The 22,948-nt window shown below is 37.4% G+C and overlaps 1 protein-coding gene across 4 annotated transcripts in view; it reads right to left on the bottom strand.

Moving 5' to 3' along the window:
- Positions 1–19: 19 nt before the first annotated feature.
- Positions 20–22,948, bottom strand: part of LOC117116655 (soluble scavenger receptor cysteine-rich domain-containing protein SSC5D-like) — a 23,817-nt gene continuing 888 nt past the window's right edge. Inside the window, exons 2-7 of one of the 4 annotated variants that reach the window (XM_033260728.1) lie at positions 21,974–22,070; positions 20,396–20,719; positions 18,036–18,347; positions 3,914–4,231; positions 2,492–2,839; positions 20–822 (exon numbers count right to left, since the gene is read on the bottom strand). In XM_033260728.1, the coding sequence (XP_033116619.1) occupies positions 470–822; positions 2,492–2,839; positions 3,914–4,231; positions 18,036–18,347; positions 20,396–20,719; positions 21,974–22,034 (1,716 nt within the window). In that variant the 5' untranslated portion in view covers positions 22,035–22,070 and the 3' untranslated portion in view covers positions 20–469. The remainder of the gene's footprint in view (positions 823–2,491; positions 2,840–3,913; positions 4,232–18,035; positions 18,348–20,395; positions 20,720–21,973; positions 22,071–22,948) is intronic. The other 3 variants (XM_033260729.1, XM_033260730.1, XM_033260731.1) reach the window with 3 other exon arrangements.

Here is a 22,948-nt window from a genome sequence, read left to right as displayed (position 1 = left end):
TAATATTTTACCATCAAAATGTACTAAAAACACAAAAGCTTGCATTATATTAGTTAAAGAACACACATTTAATCATCAATTAAAATTTACACAGAAAAATTAAGATATAACATCTTGATAATTACATTGGAAATTGGGATCAGTGGTTTCTCAGTGGGGAAAATGGCATCCGGTTGAATGCATATTGTGTGGCCAAGAGCAACAGAGTAGTATCACATGGTATTGTGACGCAACACTGTAGTACTCTATGTGCGTTGGGTGATAACATGTATCTGTAGAACATGCGTATTCTCCCAAGTTTTCTTTTAGAATAATGGTAAAAACGAGGTAGGCTTGCTTCCGCACTCATGTGGTACTCTTTTGAATTATTCCAAACAGTAACTATAAAAATTTACATTTTGGAATCCAGTTTAGTCATCTTCATAAATGATGTAATAAAATTTACAATAAAACCAAGTACTTCTAATCTTTACCAACCCTGGTTGTCAAAACCTGGATTCAAAGGAGGGTTTGGATATCCCATGTAGGCAGGTGGAGGAGTCTCTTCTATGTCTATTGGGGTCTTGTACCTATCTGGCTCCTGCATAACACTATCATATGCCGGGGGTAGGTCTACGAGCTCTGGTTGAGGAGCCAACGGCATGACATCTTGGTTTCCATTGGTTTGAAGTTCAATTGGAATGCCTGTTTCGCTGGGATTATTAGTAGAATTATTTGTTTCCGGTTCATTCGTTTTCTTTTTTCTACAAAAGCAAGTATACAAACAGCAGAATCCAACGAAGGACCCTATAACAATACCTACAACAGCGCCACCAGACAATCCTGAAATACAAAAATAGTAATTTAATTTAGTAACACTGATGTCATGCGATTCGAATTCAATTTATTTTCAGATGAACATAAATACTTGGCCTATGTCCAGACTATCAAATTTTGACAAAAAACTGATGCATGTAGTCATATATATACAGTATGGTCATGATGTGATGTCGTCATGACCGTATTTATGTATATTAACGGGGGCGGATTTTCCCCCCCCCCCCCCTTTTTGGGAGGTAAAAATAAAGAAAAAAAGAAAGAAAAAGAAAAAAATGATGTCAAAACACAAAAATTTCGTGGGGGCGTGGCCCCGGACCCCCTAGGACAGTGTTGTCTCGATCGGCTCAACTTCCCCCGACCACCCTTTTGGACATCTCTGGATCCGCCCCTGATTAATGCTTGTCGTACACCACGTAAATAGTACTGAAAAGAACTATTGCCTTTGTTAAGAATGTTTCGTGGTTTTGATTGATATGCCTCAATTGCCTTCAGGAGAATAGAACAGATCAGATATACAATTGAAACAACTCCATTGAAATGTCGAGACATTCTCACAAAAACAACAGTTCTTTTTTATTGATCTTAATGAATATTTAAATTTATCTTTTTCTTCCTTATTTTATATGTTATTTTATATATTTTGTCGTATTGTTGGCCACGGGTTTAGAGATGACCACTTGATGCATTGGGATTTTAACCCATGTCATCCCCTGGTCAATATTTTATATATATATATCGTTTTTTAATTTTTAATAAATAAGTGTACTGCAAGCATTTCATGCAAACCTTCAAACAATATTTCATATCTAGGTATGTCACATGCATTTGGCAAAAAAAAAAAATGGTTTGGACAGGGCTTTAAGCTCTGTCCACACTATCAAATTTTCTTGGACAAAAAAATGCTATATGCTCATATATAGTCATGATGTGCCCATATATAGTCATGATGTGCCCATATATAGTCATGATGTGCCCATAATAGTCATGATGTGCCCATAATAGTCATGATGTGCCCATATTAGTCATGATGTGCCCATATATAGTCATGATGTGCCCATATATAGTCATGATGTGCCCATATATAGTCATGATGTGCCCGTATATAGTCATGATGTGCCCATAATAGTCATGATGTGCCCATAATAGTCATGATGTGCCCATATATAGTCATGATGTGCCCATATATATAGTCATGATGTGCCCATATAGTCATGATGTGCCCGTATATAGTCATAATGTGCCCATAATAGTCATGATGTGCTTATATATAGTCATGATGTACCCATATATATATGGCCATGATGTGCCTATGTATGGCCATGTTGTGATGTCATCATGACCATATTTAGGCATGCCACATGCATTTGTCACAAAAAACTTGATAGTTTGGATATTAGGGCTTTACATAACATGAAAGGTGGAAAGTGTCATCCATGGACTGTCAAAAGTTTAGAAAAAGAACTTTCTCTTTATATTTGTTATTTATTACTATCTGATAAACATCATTTATTTTTAGTGATATTATGTTTTTAAGCTCCTTTAATTGTAATGTATTTTTTTTATCTGTCAAAAATGTATTGAAATGTATGAAATATGAAAATACATGTTTCATTGCATTAGTACTGAATGTACAAATATACAACTATCAGTCACTGATATTGTTGTTACTTACCAGAATCGTCTTTTCTACATGATAATGCTATGTTGTCACTAGTGGTACACGTGATATAGTCGTTGGGGTACAGGTCACAATCGCTTAGGCTATTTTCATCTCCAGAACAAAAGACGTTGAGAATGTGTACTGGTATAAAACCAATTTGTGTGGTATCAAATTTGTATACACTACTAACTTCACCGTTATATTCAGCTCCAAGCTCTCTACAGAGGACTATCGAAGCAGCTTCACCCCAATTAGCTGAACAAATTGTTCCCCAAGTGCCATAGAGATACACTTCAACTATTCCTTCATATTCATAATATCCCCCAACTAGACGTACATCACCTTCGGAATAGTATTCATCTAGAATAAACAGATTAATATGAATCAAAGTGTACACCATACAGTAATTAAGCCCAAATAAACATTTTTTTTTTGGCTTTATCAACTCTAAGAATTTTATCTGGCTTAATACATAGGTAGTTATTGTAAATCTTTGACTCCTTAGATTTACACAGTTTTATTCTGTATTGTGAGTTTTGTTTTATTAGTTTTTATTTTACTGTATGTACAAATTGTATTGTGATTTTTATAAAAGGCTAAATAAAGAGTGAATGAATGATTTAAGGTAAGCCAAGAGAGATTTATTCATGGAAAACAATCCTGGATTTGCCCAACGGTAGGCCCGACGAAAAAAAGTGGGCGTGGTTTGGCGTCACTTAAAATCTCTCGAAAGTGTTCCAGGTGGCCAAGCCCCCCCCCCCCAAAAAATGACAATTTAGTGGTTTCAAAAGCTTATTTAATCGATTTTAGAGTCTACTAATATGTATAAAATACATATACAGTACATTTTATTCCTCTGACTGATCCATCATTTGAACAGCTCCATATGCATTGGTTTTTTTTCACCCAATTAACGGAGTATCAGTTATATTGAAATTTAGAATCGGAAACAGAAGCTGATGATAGGGAGTATTAATGGGGTGAAAGCTGGGGAATGAATATAATTTCTTTGCTTAACACATCTCCTTAGAGGGTGAAGCACGCCAGGGAGGGTAGACAACTTGTAGATTTGTGCATGATATCCCTTAGAAATACCAGTCAGTGGCAGCTCCAGGATATATTTTCTGGGGGAGCTGAGCTGTCCGACAGGGGAGAGATGGGCTTGTAGGCCCAAGCTGGGGGAAGGTTTTGAGAGGGTGTTCCCCCACCCAAATGAGATTTTTTTAAGAATAGGAAACTCTGGCCAGATGACACACTCTGATTGTGACAGACATGTGTTGGCTTGGCGTGGGCCTATTTTTATATATTTTTTCCGATGAGGTCTGTCACATGGGGGGAGGGGCCCTTGACCTGTCTGGTGAGAGGGCTTAAGCCCCTGCTGCCCCCCTCCCACCACTGGTGCCGCCACTGATACCAGTGTAAAAAAGCACTTACCTTCACTTGTACATTGTATATCCACTGGACTGTAACAGTTGTAGAAATTATTATAATCACTGGTCCTACAGTCCCAAAGAACACTTTCTCCACCACTGCAGTAAAAGTTCAACTCATATGGAGCCGAACCATCTCCAATGTAGTAGCCAGCTACCCAAACTTCAGGCCTCTTGTAACCTAGCTGTTTACAAACAACTTGGGAGTTTGCTTCCGTCCAACGAGCATCACAAACTCTGGTCCAATTTTTATTGTAATATACTTCCAGTCGACCAACATTTTTATAATATCCATCCACAAGACGTACGCTGGAATCTGTTGCTAAAAGTCCATAATAAATATCTCTATTAATACAATATACTAATAATGATAATAATAATAATGACAATTTGCATTTCTACATTAGCACTTAAAAAGTAGGAACTATGCAAAACACTATCTACATTGCTCCGGTCTACCCCGCTGTATCAATGGGTACCAGCAAATTGTTAGGAGTAACCTATCATTGCATCCAGGAGGCATTAAAACGCAGGATTGGTCCTGCATTAAGTAGCATTTAAAAGCACGGTAGTAGCTTGTAATACCTTATAATAGCAGTAGTAAATAGCACCCATTTCACAAAATGCAGCAATAATAGCAATATGTTTGCTGTAGCACATCAACTATTTTAGATGTGCTATACTGTATTTGCTATTTTATGATAGTGATATTGCCTTCACATGCCATTTCCAGCCATCCAGAGATCCCTATTTAAATGAAAATCTCATTTGGCAGGGGGATACCCCATCCTCAGGCATACAAGCTCAAGCTCCCCTGTTGGACAGCTTACCCCCCTCCCCCCAGAAAATGTATCATAGAGCCACCACTGACTGTATAAACTCAGATTTTTGCATAGCTGGATATGCATGCTCTTGAGCCGATTCAACTCATAATGATAATGGGTCGTTAAGATTTAATAACTTTCCTTTGTTGTTGAACTGTCTTTAAACTTTTGTTAAATTTGTTAAATTAAAAATACCGTATACTGTAGGTAATAACAACATATCGTTGGTCAACTAAGCTCGGTACGCGGTGATGTAGTGTTCTGTTGAAAAATATTTCTTGACCTCTGGGATGGTCTCTTTAACCAGAGAAAAAGAACAAAAATGGTCGCAGTTGCAAGATGTTTCAAATTCAGTCACTCAATAGGACACAAAAGGATTTTGGCAGATGGACACTTATGAGAGGTACTGTAGTAACTTCCGAAAATTTGATAATTGTTAATTTTTTGCGCAAGTGGCCACAGGGGTAAACCTATGGTCAAGAGAAGGTTTTGGAGTGTACATTTGCCTATTGTGGAGGTCCAGGGGCTACTCAAGCTGGAAGCTTCTTAGTTTTAGTCATGTTAATATCTTATCCGAAATGATTTCACAAGTAGTGAGTTTTTTTGCAAACGCTGGCAGGGGAGGGAGGGGGTGAGTTTCTGGGTCTGCCACTGTCCATGCGTGCGCACATAATATACAAAAAAGATGATGAAACACAAAGTAGATAAGTAGAATGCAAACTTTTATTCAGGAAACAAATATTGCCTCAACCTCCAACAATTCATTAGCATAATATTATCATTACATATGTATATTAGATTTGCTGTATATATAATTTATATATATATATATATATTGTATATGAATTAAATGCATTTTATATCATGAAGTTAATTAAAATGCATGTAAAAATGACAGTTTATCCTCATTTAAAAAAATACTGGCAACAAGTTTATGTTAACTTGTGAAAAATCTGATAAGCTCCACATAACATGAATTAACTGATTGAATTAAAAATATTTATTATTATAAGTACTGTAAATCTAATACAGTACCACACACACATTTAACCAATAGATATTAATATACATATACATTAATAATACATTTTGATATTAATATATATATATAATATTGGTAATACCTTTTTATTACTATTTTTTAACTGTTTTTTATTTGCTTATTTCTTTTTATTATAAACAGGGACAAAATATAGAATGTTAAAAATTGCTACATCTAATACTGTAAAAATTATTAATTTGTTATCTAATACTAGTAACTACTACTACATTTTTATAAGTAGAAAATAAAATATAGTTCAGTTTGAAGAACACAAAATAAGAATGTTCTGTATGTATTAGCAACAATTTTCAAAATATAAGTGCACGTATAACAGTTCTTTTTCAGAACTATCTACGTGGTGTACCGCAAGCATATACAATTACTTCGCCATGCAAACCTTCAAACAATATTTTATAAATTTACTTTTAACAATTCCAAACTGAAACCATTCAAAGATTTAAGATACAATATACAATTAAATATAAAAATGTTCCTACATAAAACATTACATATAGTAATAACACTGTTATAACTCGCAATCTAAGAACCCTTCTAGTAACAAATGTAAAGCTCATCAAAAACTGAACCGGGTTGGAAAGATCTCCACGGTTCAGCGCACACAAAGTGGCTGCCACCAGTTTAGTCAACTCTCTAAAGAACTCCAACATTTTTCCACGAAAATAATCACATTATACTTCAGGGTTTTATTCTCAGTTTAAATATAGTTAGGCATTATAGTAACAAGGCACGAGTCTCTGTTAAAGTAATCGTGCACTTAATTTAGCATTTATTACCGTTTTGGTACTTGGTTTTGTAACTGTATGCTTATTGTTATTTTGGTTATTGCTGTTCCGACTGAAATTTCAGTTAAATGCCATTTTCATTCAAAGGCTACACATCAATATTAACCATGACTATTGCATATAAATACCACATAAGAAAATAACGACAATGGATAGATCCTTTAACAATTTATATATTTCTTTATACAGTTACTACAACACTTCTATTGTATTAGTATTAACCTAGGTAGGGGTCATAGTAGAAGCGTCTTCATCGCAGCCCTGAATAACACTAATTCTACCACCACCACCACCACACAAGATCAAGGCAACATCATCAATATCATAATTTCCATCATGCCATCTGATGAAGCTGGCAGAGTAGAATGATTCTGCTAGCTAGAAACTGTCCAGCTCTGGCTGAAACAAAGTATCTAGCAAGTGTGTGGACATGATAGAGAAAAAGAAGAGGAGGATGGGAGTTTTGCAATTGTTTTTGCCTGTTTTCCCCTCCAGTTAAGTTGTTAATATATATACATGTAAGATATATATTGAAAAAAATAAATAAAATAAAATAAAATAAAAGATATGCAGAAAGGGCTACTTTCTATTTGTTTGTTTGTTGCTACTTTCTATTTGTTTCTATTTGTTTACTTTCTACATGTTTTCTATTTGGAACAACGATAGAAACGAGGTAGGCTTGCTTTCGTGCATGCGTGGTGCTCTTCTGAATCATTCCAAATAAAAATCATAAAAATTTACATCTTGGAATCCAATCTAGTCATCTTTATAAAAGCTGTAATAAAATTTACATTAAAAACTTTCACTTCTAATCTTTACAAAGCCTGGTTGAAAATTCCTGGATTTAAGGGAGGGTTTGGATATCCCATGTAGGCGGGTGGAGGAGTCTCTTCTATGTCTATTGGGGTCTTGTACCTATCTGGATCCTGCATAACACTATCGTATGCCGGGGGTAGGTCTACGAACCCTGGCGGAGGAGCTGATGGCAGGACGTCTTGGTTTCCATTGGTTTGAAGTTCAATTGGAATGTCGGTTCCGTTAGGATTATTAGTAGCATTATTTGTTTCCGGTTGATTCGTCTTCTTTTTTCCGCATAAGCAAGCATACAACCAGTAGAATCCCACGGAGGACCCTATAACAATACCTGCAATAGCGCCACCAGACAATCCTGAAATACAAAATATAATAGAAATTTCACTTAGCATCAAATTTTATTTTCGGATGAACACTCTTTTCAAATTTTCTTCGACAAAAAACTAATGTATGTCCATACTGTATATATAGTCATGATGTGCCTATATATGGTCATGATGTGCCTATATATAGTCATGATGTGCCTATATATGGTCACGATGTGATGACATCCTGACCATTTATATGCATGTCGCATGTTTTGTCAAATGAAAGATGATACTGTATTCTGGACAGGGTTGTACATAACATACAAGGTGGAAACTGCCTTAATAAATGGGTTGAAATTAACAAAGTGGACCTAATATTATCTGGAAGAGAATTAAAAAGTCTGCTAAAAGTGAATGTATTATATGGAATACTTCTATGCATTAGTTTAGGCAAACTGTCAATGAACTTGTGAGAATGCAGATGTCTGGTACATAAATATCAGGCAATTAATGATAAGCAATGTTTTGATCAGTTATTATACTGTATAAGTACACTTACATTTATTTATTTTTGCAGACACTTTCAGAATACTTGTACTGTTTATATTATAAGTAGTATGGATTTCTGTATATAAAAATATTACATGGAGTAAAAAAAAACAAAAACAAAATAAACATTTCATAATATACAGTACAATGATACAGCTTTTATAAAAACTTGTACAGGTATGTGTTTTTGAATGTATGAATGAAATCCATGAATGAATGATACATTAAAAGAGAGAAAAAAAAATCAGTTTTTAAAACATTTTCCTAATTTAATATAATTTTAGAATAATAACTATTATCGGTTGATTTCCCGTAGATTTATAATCAGGCGGTACTGGGGAGGGGCAACTTGATTTCCTGCTCCATAACAGATATACATTCGTAGAAGCCTTATCGAAGAAAGCTTATCCACAGTGGCCGAGATTGGCACGAGACCAGAACTACCTTCAGCTTTGAATATAGGAGAGTATCCAACTCTCTAATAAATATTCCAAGAAATGTTCTTTTTGTCAGAATATTCATTATTTTCATTTTATTAACCACCATCCACTTCACTTGCATCTGTGGCTTTACCAATAAGAGTGATTTCTTTTAAGTGACAAAACAAAGGCAGTATATATTCTTAAATTGATGAGTGCATGTTTCACTCTCTTTTGCATTCGTGTTGCATGCATGCCTCCTGATGTAATGCTACTTTGAAGGCGTGTTCATTTGTTAGTTGGTGGACAAATTAATTTTGTACTGTGTATCATTTCGTCGCTCGCATCACAAACTAGTTTGTGAAATCAAATCAGAGTAGCGCGTATTGGTTGTCAAGCACTTTTGTACTCTTTACCACACAAAAAGATGGTAACAACAACAGTGCGTATTTTGAAACACTTTCTTGATTTCACTAAGTAACGATTGTGTTAGTTCGTGATGTGAGGGACGATGTGACTATAGATTTTTGTGGATTTTTTATGACATGAATATTAGTGAAATTTGTAGTGTCAAAATATAACAGTATTTAAAGAACTTATGGTTCACTTTTTATTTATATTTGTTATTAATTACTAATAATTTATCAGTATTCTGTTTGGAAAGCTTGCTTTAAGTTGCATCTGTCAAAATGTATTGAAATGAAAATACGTTTCATTGCAGGTACAGAATGTACTATGTAGTTTTTGCCGCACAACGTTAACCTTAACATTAGTACCCAACATGCGACGCGATAGCTCTGCCCCTTTAGTAATCAAATTGAAATACGCATGCGCAAATCTGTACCCGACGTACGTCGAGCACGTAACATCCTGAAATTAACGTATTCTGCAACGAAAGATAAATAAATGATGAAGTCATCTGTTAACATTAAGGTTAACGTCGTGCTACGAAAACTACCTAATATATGGCGAGCAGTCACTGAGATGGTTCTTGGCAACTTATACAGCGTCACACGATACAGTCCGACACGACTTGTTGAAGCATTAGATCTGTGCAAGTTAAACAGATGCGATGGTTTGCATTGGAGATAGAGAATATTAAACATGTTTAATATTCTCACAACTGATTAAGACTGTTCGGAGACAATAAATCGCATTGGACTGCTTCATACGACGCTGTCTGGGTTGGCGTTAATACTTACCACCACCGGAATCATAATTTCTACATGATAATGCTACTTTGTCAGTAGTGTAGGTACACTCGCTGAAGTCTTTTGGTAACAAGGTGCAACTGCTTAGGTAAGATTCACCACCATAACAATCGATGTTGAATTGGTGTGTTGGTATATTGCCGATTTCTGTAGTATCAAATTCGTATGCATTTCTATATTCACCAATTCAGATCCAAATTGTCGACATAGGACTTCTGAATTAGATTCTTTCCATTCAAATCCACAAAGAGTTCCCCAAGTGCCATAGAGATACACTTCTGCTATTCCTTCTAAATCATCATTTCCTCCAACAAGACGTGCGTTAAATTGTGAATGGTAGTCATCTACAGTATAATAAGGACATTAAAATACATCAGTGTACAGCGTAAGTAAACACCATGATATTTATCTACTCTAAGATTTTATCTGGCCTAATACATAGGTGCGGGCAGGGAAATTTCCCTGTCGGAGAGGCCTGGACCCCCTGCCGTCTTATACCACGATAAGGTCATCGGGGTCAAAAATAAGAAAAATATAATTTGCCTATCCAAGTAACGATATTTTGATTGCCAATCCCTAATACTGTGATCTAAAAGCAAAATTTGGTCCATACTAAGCCATACAAACCAGGGATATTTTTTTATTTTGGAACCCTAACAGAGGCTGTAGTCGGCTACATTGGTTCGGAACCTCTTCATCAGACATGTCAGACCCCTTGTCGGCAAATTTCTGGCACCCACCACTGCCAGGGAGGGGGAGACAATTTGTAAGTTTTTGCCTGTTATGATCTCCCAAAGAAATGCCAGTGAAAAAAAGTACTTACATTCACTTGTACACAGACTTGCCACAAGTCTCTTATTTTTTTAATTATTTTTCTCATTTTGGACAGCGCCACCAACGAGAAAGTTAATTTAGAGATGGAATAAGCGACTTGTAAAACACTGAAATCAGGCGCCAGGATGCCAAAAGAATGACGTAATCTTATATTTCGTATTTGGATAAATGGGCGGACCGAAATAAACAATTTCAACCAATCAAATGTTCATATTTTTGGAGCCACGAAACTGAGTCACTCGCGTCGACTAGTTAGGCATGACTAAATTTAAATAGTCCTCCCTAATAAAACGGGCCTAAAATATTTAGAATAGACCCTAGTAAGACTAATTTTGGCAATGGCAAAAACAATTAAGCTTAGACTAGAGGGCATACCATACAAATACAACAAAACTTTATCTTTCCAGGAGGATGGATCAGGCCTCGTCTGGAGTCAGGAGTAGTAGGCCTAGCCTAGTAGAGGCTTGGCGTATTTTTAAGTTCTTACTTACAGAGGCCTATCTTTTTAACAATATTCTACCCTAAAGGCCTAAATCTGTGTAGCAGCTAGCGGTGAGTAAGGTTCTTAAGTATAGCCTACGGTTATCAGTCCATGTCGTTTTCAGCAGGCCAGAACTATATACTAACTGTTTTAATTCAAGTATGGTAGCCAAAAGGGAGCAGGTTAGCTTGTTCTAGTCGAGACATCCGCATCTTCAATTTTGAAAATTTACCAAGATTGATTAATATGCATGAAGTTAGCTAATCACGTGATTTACAAAATCATTCATGCATACGATATCCCACATCAAATTTGATGTGGGATTTCGTACGCAAAGGCCCTAATTCGAAAAAAAAAAAAAATCGAGTATGGGACGCCAATTAAATTAGGTATGGCGCGCACTAAGTGCAATAAAGAGTGAGTAACCTAAAATTAGGGCCAGGAACCCAGGCTAACTTGTACATTGTAATTGCACTGTATTGTAACAGAAGAAATTATTATAATCACTGGTGCTACAGTCCCAAAGAACACTTTCGCCACTATTGCAGTGAAAGTTAAACTTGTATGGAGCTGAACCGTCTCCAATGTAGTAGCCAGTAAAAAAAATTGAAGAAGCTTATGTAAAATGTAAATGAATTTAATTTTCCCTATAACTGTAAAATAATTAATAAAATCTTTCTCAAGTCATGAACATCATTCTTGATACTATATCCCAGCAGAAGACTCCGTCATCATCATTTTTTTATACTCGCACTTGAAAACTTTTACGAAATCATATTCATTAACCATTTTGGGAGGGTCATCCCCTCACAATCCAATTTGCTTTTAGGAATTAGTCGACTGCTGGACGATCTTAGGTGACCGTCTGAAAAAAATTAGGCTTCAAATAAAAAGTGTATGTTTTACCAGAGTACACGGAGAGCACACACGCAAGACGAGTGACACGTATTTTTTTTCTCACAGTAAACAAAGGGGGTGGCTAGCCACCCTATTAACCCCTCCCCCTCCAGATCCACCACTGATTAACAGACCAGTGCTGGAAAGCACATCTGAGCATCTAGAAAAACAAATAATAATCCTGTCTCTTATACACATCTAGATGTGTATAAGAGACAGCGATTCATGCGTGCAATTTCCCACATCAAATTTGATGTGGGATATCGTATGCATGACTGATTTTGTAAATCACGTGATTGGCTAACTTCATGCATATTAATCAATCTTGGTAAATTTTCAAAATTGAAGATGCGGATGTCTCGACTAGAACAAGCTAACCAGCTCCCTTTTGGCTACCTATACAGTACTTGAATAAAAACAGTTAGTATATAGTTCTGGTCTGCTGAGAACGACATGGACTGATAACCGTAGGCTACTTAGGAAACTTGCTCACCGCTAGCTGCTACAGATTTAGGCCTTTAGAGTAGAATATTGTTAAAAAGGTAGGCCTCAGAGGCTCTGTAAGTTAGAACTTAAAAATACGCCAAGCCTCTACTACAGTTGTACTAGAGTCTAGTAGGCTAGGCCTACTACTCAGACGAGGCCTGAGCCATCCTCCTGGAAAGTTAAAGTTTTGTTGTATTTGTATGGTATGCCGTCTAGGCTTAATTGTTTTTGCCATTGCCAAAATTAGTCTTACTAGGGTCTATTCTAAATATTTTAGGCCCGTTTTATTAGGGAGGACTATTTAAATTTAGTCATGCCTAACTAGTCGACGCGAGCGGCGAGTGACTCTGTTTCGTGGCTCCAAAAATATGAACAATTGTTTATTTCGGTCCGCCCATTTATCCAAATACGGAATATAAGATTACGTCATTCTTTTGGCATCCTGGTGCCTGACTTCAGTGTTTTACAAGTCGCTTATTCCGTCTATCTCTAAATTAACCAAAGATCTTATAAACACAAGATAGCGTTCTCCGCGATTTAAGCGTAACAAATTGAAGCGTCGGTCAAGGTTCAAAAGTTTCCAATTTAGCAAGAGGGCGCCATTCATGCGCTATTATACCAAAGAGAAAAAAGTAATCAGCATTGGAAGAGGGCGTCCTATCTGTTGCCATGGATCTGAGATGGTTCCTGTTCTGCTGTTCACAGGATTGATACCCTAATGGTAAAGTCGAGCGGTCAAGGGTCAAAAGTTTCCAATTTAGCAAGAGGGCGCCATTCATGCCTTATTACAGAATTTGCACGGGTAAATCGCGGAGAACGCTATCTTGTGTTTATAAGATCTTTGCTCTAAATTAACTTTCTCGTTGGTGGCGCTGTCCAGAATGAGAAAAATAGTTAAAAAAAATAAGAGACTTGTAGCAAGTCTAGTTGCACATGTGCAATCACATGCAGTGATGATCACAACCTCAATAATTAGTATACTTACTGAGTAGGTTAGAATAGGCCTAGAATTTACGAATTTTTCGAGCTCAACATCGGAATTTAAGGTCAGAATATTGATTCAATAATTGAAATACATTCTTTTTTAAGTTTATAAACATTTAATAAAATCCACCAAAATAAATTGAAAATACAATTTTTATAATGATGAAGTTGTTTACTTTTCACAAATATGTTGAAATTTGTGGGGATTCACCATTTAGGCCTATGCGTCCTAGATCTGCGTTGAAGAAAACATCTAAGGAGAGAAAAAAATAGTTCTAAAATTTACGCAGATATCGAAAAGGAATGGATACCACATTGGGAAAAAATGTCTCATGTGATGTCGTGAATTGAGACGATTTGGGCTTGCTTTGCCGTTTTAATCATTGTAGGCCTACTATCTATAACTCTGAAATTGTGAGTGTAAACAGCATTCAATATAGTTGGTTCGCCTTGCTACCTCCGCCACCGAGTGTAAACGAATTTGGTTTTTTTTTTAAATTATTTATCATTTCCGAAATATCTATGTCATCACAAAGAGGGCTAGTAAAATAAAAATAAAATGAAAATAAAAGGTTCATAGTCATACACAAATTAATTTAAAAATGAGGATCTGTTATTTTCTTCTCCGCGGTAAGAAAACCCGGAAGCCCAATGTACCGAAAAAGAGTTTGGGCGATGTATATCGTCATCACCTGAGCACGTGGTGGAGGAGAAATTTCTATTATCTTATTGGCTAACATGTGATTTGGAGGCGTGGCTTCTTTGATGGCCTCACCCAGGCGCGACTGCCGAACTTTGAACTTTAACTTTGTTTACGCCGTGAGTTCATGAAAGTCAAACATGGATTCTGAGAATTGGTAGACATTTTAACGAACTTTCAACAGAAAGGAACATCGAAATTAGTGCATACTATTGCAAATTAACTTCGTGTAGGTAAATAAGGGGCGCTAATGCACTTTAGTACTGTAACACTGCTATCTTTAAAAATTGTCTTTTTACCTACTGTGCGCTCCTAACAATATCTTACGATTCTTAATTACACCAGTTTTTAGCATTTTATTACTAAAAACAACGTTCTTTTCCAGCGATTAAATAATGAATTGCCAGGTTGTTATCCAATTTTAAGGACAGCTCTGTTCGTTGCCAGGTTTTTGTTTTTTTTTTCATTTTGTTATAACGATGCCTTTTCATAAATTGTTATTTGTATTTTTAGCTGTATATCGTGGTTCTGGTACAGTGCAATATTATAATGACATATTACATTTAGGGACAAGCTATTATTTCATCGGGGAAATCTGACCCCTCATCGGGACCTCGCCCTTCTTTCACGAGCCATCGAGTTCTGAATATCTAAAGCTTCATTTTGATTTACTAATTCTGGCAACACCAAATCATAAAGTTTGAATTCTGGCAACAGCATTAGGCTCGATCGCCAATTCGCCATTGGAGATGACGGATGGAGCCATATTAGGCTTTAAAAGCCGTGGTTTTTAGTAATAAAATGCTAAAATCCGATGTTATTAAGCAGAATCTGAATGAAGAAACAGCGTAAGATATTGTTAGGAGCACACAGTAGGTAAAAAGACAAGTTTTGAAGATAGAAGTGTTACAGTACTAAAGTGCATTAGCGCCAAATAAGGTTCTTTACAGGCCTGTTGCGCTATTTATATTGGTGGTTTTTGTATTAATTTTTGTACAGCATTGATTGAAGTAGCCAGCGAAAACATCGTAGTAGCCGATCGAATGCGCCGGCCGCCGGGTGTTAAATAAACCCCTGCCGGCCTAGCCTAGTAGAGGCTTGGCGTATTTTTAAGTTCTTACTTACAGAGGCCTATCTTTTTAACAATATTCTACCCTAAAGGCCTAAATCTGTGTAGCAGCTAGCGGTGAGTAAGGTTCCTAAGTATAGCCTACGGTTATCAGTCCATGTCGTTCTCAGCAGGCCAGAACTATATACTAACTGTTTTAATTCAAGTATGGTAGCCAAAAGGGAGCAGGTTAGCTTGTTCTAGTCGAGATATCCGCATCTTCAATTTTGAAAATTTACCAAGATTGATTAATATGCATGAAGTTAGCTAATCACGTGATTTACAAAATCATTCATGCATACGATATCCCACATCAAATTTGATGTGGGATTTCGTACGTTGAATCGTTTGCCAAGGCCCTAATTCGAAAAAAAAAATCGAGTATGGGACGCCAATTAAATTAGGTATGGCGCGCACTAAGTGCAATAAAGAGTGAGTAACCTAAAATTAGGGCCTGGAACCCAGGCTAACTTGTACATTGTAATTGCACTGTATTGTAACAGAAGAAATTATTATAATCACTGGTGCTACAGTCCCAAAGAACACTTTCGCCACTATTGCAGTGAAAGTTTAACTCGTATGGAGCTGAACCGTCTGCAATGTAGTAGCCAGCTACCCAATCTTCAGGCCCCATGTAACCTAGCTGGTTACAAACAACTTGCGAGTTTGCTTCTGTCCACTGATCATCACAAACTTTGGTCCATTGTTCATTGTAATATACTTTCAATCGACCAACATTTACATAATATCCATCCGCAAGACGTACACTGCAGAAACCTGTTGCTAAAAGTCCACATTAAATATCTCTATTAATACCGTCGCTGTACTATTCAAGTAATGACATAAAATAGATTATATATTTTTTATAATTTACTCATTTCAGATTAGCAAAAGCGGTTTAGCGCAGTAGGATTTGTAATTATGGTTTGGATTCCCAACCACTAGGCCTAGGTCAGCGTCTTAATCTTTCACCGTGCATTAGTTTGTGTCCTTGAGTAAAGCACTTTATCTACATTGCTCCGGTCTAGCCAGCTGTATCAAAGGGTACCAGCAAACTTCTGTGGGTGCTATCATCCTATCCAGGGGGAGCATCGCACTCTCATCCATTTCACACTACAAAACTGGGGATAAACTCCAGGTCTATGAGCCCTAGCGCCAAGCCGATACACAGTGTGGGCCACAGTGTGGCAAAGGAAAGTTTTGTTTTTCTGAGCATGTGCAGATTGTGCTTATCTGGCTTATTAGCATAACAATACCACACATAAGGCTAATGCAAGTTAGACAGCTTAAACCAGCCAGCTTCCTATTCTGGTATTAGTTATAAGTCCTTGATTAAAGCAGTATATTCTACTTCTCTCTGTGTTGGATTATTGGGACTACGGTTCCTCCCTCAGCTTTATGTTAGGAGGTACAGTAGTCCTAATCTTCCAACTGCGAGCTTTCGACAGAACAAAATATTCTACACAAATCGGCCATTACTGACCATATGTTGGAACATGACCACACTTCAAACTGGGATGACACAAACATAATTAAAATGAAACATGGGACAAAAGGACAATCATGGAGGCCATCTCGATTAGGAAACAAAAATGGACGATGAACAGAGACGATGGGGCATACAAGCTTTCGCACATCTTTGACCAACTCCTTTAACCTGAAAGGCCGGGGCATCCGGAACCAATCCACTGGAATAGAGCTGGCACCAGAGGGCATTGTTCACACAATGCCAAAACAACTGATGGTAGCTCACATAGTCTGATGGTAGCTCACATAGTCTGACGAAGTCATGTTGATAACATCGATGAAAGCTTGATGTAAGTTAACTTCCATTGTGTTTGGATTATCAACGATCAAAACAGTTCTCCAAAAATTTACATTGGCTATTTCAAGGGTAAAATTACACAGTTTGCACACAGTTCATCTAGCCAGTGGTGCTGTAGTCCATATTCGGTAGCACTGCTTCTGTGCAAAATATGCAAGCACAGGAAGTAGTTGAAATTGAGTGGAATTGACCAATGAAATATTATTAACTAATTATTATTTGAGGTATATTAACTGTAACTATTAGAGAAGATTAAAGGCATAGTTCAACAGCAAAGAAAAGTTATTGAAGACCCATAATCATTCTGAATTGAATCAGCCCATTAGCATGCATGTCCAGCTATGCAGAAATCTGTATGTGTACAGTAATGAGCCACTTCAGAAAGATTTTTTTTTCCACCATGCCCAATCTTTCCATTAGTCAGTGTACATACTGTATACAAGCAGATTCTCTGCTGAGCTGGATATGCATGGTCATGAGCCAATTCAACTCGGCTACAGTACCTGTACAAACAGAAAGATTCTGTATTTTTGACATCCAGTACGTAAATATTATTTAATATTTAGTAATACTAAACTCCTAAACATTTTAAAGACATAGTCAGGGGCGGATCCAGAGAAGTCCGGAAAGGAGGGGTGGGGGGCGATCAAGAAGACACCACCCTAGGGGGTCTGGGAATTTTTGTTTTCTTTCTTTCCTTTTTTTTTACTTTCCAAAAGAGTGGGAAGGGGTGGGGGTCAGCACAAATCTTCCCCTGATAGTTCAATGGCAAAGAAAAGTAATTAAATCCCAATGACCCATAATCATTCTAAAAGTAAACAAATATAATGAAGATGACAAACCACTGCATTCTAGAGCAACATCTTCTAAATGGCCACAATCATGGTTGCTGATGGTTGCATGTTGACATGCCGACAGTCTGGACTCGGTACCAGTGCATTCAACTTCATCTAACCAGATGGGTTGATTATATGCGTTATATACATTATTGATTAGAGGCTCCAATGGCGGTCCAAACCCAAGCTCCCTACAAACCACATTTGCATTCGCCTGATCCCAGTTATCATCACACACTGTTCCCCATTGTCCGGCATAGTACACTTCAAGACGTCCTTTGAATCGTGTATCTCCATAAGATAATCGAATGTCAAAATCTGAAAAAAAAAAGAAGATATACTTCCACATACTGTAATACTATGTGTGGAAAATAAGAACTCATCTGTGCTCATGCGTTCAAAGATTTATTCTCATGTGTGAACAAAAGCAGATTCCACTTGGAGAGGGGGTGGGGGTGTGCCACCACTTTTTATTTTCATTTTTATTGTTGCATTATTTACTCATGTTTACAAGCTTTGCCACTGCTTCTTTTGATTTGTTTACTTGTTCTGTGCTTGGGTTAGGCAATGATCACGGCTGCTTGTGGGTTGTGAGGTACCTAAATATGTAGGGTGCAGTGCTCCGTATCTGCAAAGAAAGGCGCTTTACAAATGTTCTGATTGGATTGGATTTGATTGGTGTTGGGAACAGCAACAGAATAATATTATAACAATTGTACTGAAAGCTATGTTGTGCCAATGTTATGCATTGTCCAGAAGTTTTCCAACATTATTTTACAAAAACATGTGACAACAAAAACATGTGACATGCCTAAATATGGTCATGATGACACCTCATCATGAACATATAGGCACATCATGACTATATATGGGCATACAACAGTCTTTTCAACAAATAAAAATTGATACTGTACTCCGGACAGGGCCTGACTTTATGTTATGATAAAACAAGAATTTAACACGTTGGCTGCCAGTGACGAGTATACTCGCCGATAGGGTGTTTCTGTGGGAGCCAGGGACGAGTATACTCGCCTACTGTATAGTGACGCGTACACTCGTCAAAATCGGGGTGACATTCTAGTGTTTATAACTTCTTTGTTATACATTGTAGAACCACAGACTCAGCGGCTGGTAGTTCAGGGAAGATAGACCTAGACGATAACATACAAATGACATATGTATGTTTGTTGTGTTATGCTTCCAGTAGTACACAAGCGGTCTCTTATACACATCTAGATGTGTATAAGAGACAGGTGTGAACAAAAGCAGATTCCGCTCGGAGAGGGGGTGGGGGTGTGCCACCACTTTTTATTTTTATTGTTGCATTATTTACTCATGTTTACAAGCTTTGCCACTGCTTCTTTTGATTTGTTTACTTGTTCCCTGTCTCTTATACACATCTAGATGTGTATAAGAGACAGGAACAGAGACGATGGGGCATACAAGCTTTCGCACATCTTTGACCAACTCCTTTAACCTGAAAGGCCGGGGCATCCGGAACCAATCCACTGGAATAGAGCTGGCACCAGAGGGCATTGTTCACACAATGCCAAAACAACTGATGGTAGCTCACATAGTCTGATGGTAGCTCACATAGTCTGACGAAGTCATGTTGATAACATCGATGAAAGCTTGATGTAAGTTAACTTCCATTGTGTTTGGATTATCAACGATCAAAACAGTTCTCCAAAAATTTACATTGGCTATTTCAAGGGTAAAATTACACAGTTTGCACACAGTTCATCTAGCCAGTGGTGCTGTAGTCCATATTCGGTAGCACTGCTTCTGTGCAAAATATGCAAGCACAGGAAGTAGTTGAAATTGAGTGGAATTGACCAATGAAATATTATTAACTAATTATTATTTGAGGTATATTAACTGTAACTATTAGAGAAGATTAAAGGCATAGTTCAACAGCAAAGAAAAGTTATTGAAGACCCATAATCATTCTGAATTGAATCAGCCCATTAGCATGCATGTCCAGCTATGCAGAAATCTGTATGTGTACAGTAATGAGCCACTTCAGAAAGATTTTTTTTTCCACCATGCTCAACCTTTCCATTAGTCAGTGCACATACTGTATACAAGCAGATTCTCTGCTGAGCTGGATATGCGTAATCATGAGCCAATTCAACTCGGCTACAGTACCTGTACAAACAGAAAGATTCTGTATTTTTTGACATCCAGTACATACAATATTATTTAATATTTAGTAATACTAAACTCCTAAACAGATTAAAGACATAGTCAGGGGCGGTTCCAGAGAAGTCCGGAAAGGAGGGGGGGGGGGAGCGCGATCAAGATGACACCACCCTAGGGGGTCTGGGAATTTTTGTTTTTCTTTTTTTCCATTTTTTTTTACTTTCCAAAAGACAAACCACTGCATTCTAGAGCAACATCTTCAAAATGGCCACAATCATTGTTGCTGATGGTTGCATGTTGACATGCCGACAGTCTGGACTCCGTACCAGTGCATTCAACTTCATCTAACCAGATGGGTTGATTATATCCGTTATATACATTATTGATTAGGGGCTCCAGTGGCGGTCCAAACCCAAGCTCCCTACAAACCACATTTGCGTTCGCCTGATCCCAGTTATCATCACACACTGTTCCCCATTGTCCGGCATAGTACACTTCAAGACGTCCTTTGAATCGTGTATCTCCATCAGATAATCGAATGTCAAAACCTGAAAAAAAAAAAATAAGATATACTTCCACATACTGTAATACTATGTGTAGAAAATAAGAGCTCATCTGTGCTCATGCGTTCAAACATTTATTCTCATGTGAGCAGATTTCGCTCGGAGAGGGGGTGGGGGTGTGCCACCACTTTTTATTTTTATTGTTGCATTATTTACTCATGTTTACAAGCTTTGCCACTGCTTCTTTTGATTTGTTTACTTGTTCTGTGCTTGGGTTAGGCAATGATCATGGCTGCTTGTGGGTTGTGAGGTGCCTAAATATGTAGGGTGCAGTGCTTCGTATCTGCAAAGAGAGGCGCTTTACAAATGTTCTGATTGGATTGGATTTGATTGGTGTTGGGAACAGCAACAGAATAATATTATAACAATTGTACTGAAAGCTATGTTGTGCCAATGTTAAGCATTGTCCAGAAGTTTTCCAACATTATTTGACAAAAACATGTGACATGCCTAAATATGGTCATGATGACACCTCATCATGAACATACAGGCACATCATGACTATATATGGGCATACAACAGTTTTTTTGACAAATAAAAATTGATACTGTACTCTGGACAGGGCCTGACTTTATGTTATGATAAAACAAGAATTTAACACATTGGCTGCCAGCGACGAGTATACTCGCCGATAGGGTGTTTCTATGGGAGCCAGGGACGAGTATACTCGCCTACCGTATAGGGTGTTGCTGAGGGTGCAAGTGACGTGTACACTCGTCAAAATCAGGTGACATTCTAGTGTTTATAACTTCTTTGTTATACATTGTAGAACCACAGACTCAGCGGCTGGTAGTTCGGGGAAGATAGACCTAGACGATAACATACAAATGACATATGTATGTTTGTTGTGTTATGCTTCCAGTAGTACACAAGCGCGGCATAAGTGGGAGCGACCTTTCAACGTATATCAACCCATGCAAAAAGCGGACGAGATTAAACTCGCACTTGGCATATTCAATAAAAAGTTTCATCACAGTGCCGTCGAAGAGTTCACTCGCCACCTAATATTTTCCCGCCAATTTATTAGCCACATAATTTTGATGATATATTCGTAGATAAAATTTTTAAAACGTATGTATGTACATGTAAGCTTGCTTTGGCACACGGGAAGGAACCTTAAGAAAGTCTGAGAGCCAACGTGTTAACAAATCATTACAAACATAATTCCTATTACAGTAATTGTGAATTTGAAATGTAAGGTAAAATTTACTTCTGAAAGCTGTACAAATAGAAAATTACCTGCTGAATAAACTGAAGCGATAAGCGTCCATAAAATTGTGACTTCCAAAGCGAACATCATTCTGATTTTTAGTAAAATCAATGAAACACAAATTGACTGAAATATAAAGAATATTGAGTTATTGAAAATAATTTTTAAAACTTGCTAGAGTATTTAGAAAAATGGTCTACTGTAGGCCTAGAATAGGCTCAGACCTACCTGCATTCACCATGAAATTCGCACAAAAAATTGTTGTCCTGCCCCGACTGTAAAATAGGTCTTGCGCGGGGGATATATAAGTCCTAGAATGCCGTCTGCACATTTCGAAAAAAGAGGCCGATTTCTGGTCAATTTTTGCCAAAAAATTAGGCCCTGGTTTTATCTCTCAATATACAGGCAATGTATAAGCAGTAGTTACGATTCTGCACACCTGTTTTCCTATATTTCCTGCGCTAATAAAATACTTTACAGTGTGGGGTTCCGCCCCCCCCCCCCATATGTAAAATGTAGTAGTCACACATCTCATGCACATGACAAGAGTGGACTATATACTCTGTACTAAAATACTGTACACCTAGATGTGGGGCTGAGTTGGTGTGGACCTCCCCTTTGTTGTAAGTTTAATGCATTCTTTAACTTAACCTTGTCCTTGGCAGGGCTGACTGCCACACAGGGGGCCTCGTTCCAGCACAGCAACTAAGCAATGAAGTAGTTTTCTACTAGGTCTATAGACCTACAGCAGGTCTATAGCACACTACTAGATAGTACAGTACAATACTAGTGAATACGAAATAGATTCCCTTTCGACATTGGCCTGGCGGAAAGGTTGGCGGTGCATGCACTCCACTGGTAGGCAAACGATTCGCCATGTATAGAACCTGTCTCTTATACACATCTAGATGTGTATAAGAGACAGATTTATAATAGTAGTAGCCTGGTAGTAAAATGCTAGCCTACGCTAGGTGACAGTTCACGAAGAAATGTTTATAATAAAG

The sequence above is a fragment of the Anneissia japonica genome, unplaced genomic scaffold (assembly GCF_011630105.1).
Source record: "Anneissia japonica isolate Jap-2015-1 unplaced genomic scaffold, ASM1163010v1 scaffold287932_len317664_cov166, whole genome shotgun sequence".
NCBI classification, from domain to species: Eukaryota; Metazoa; Echinodermata; class Crinoidea; order Comatulida; family Comatulidae; genus Anneissia; species Anneissia japonica.
Note: the sequence above shows the minus strand (reverse complement) of the source record. Positions and strands in the feature narration are given on the sequence as shown.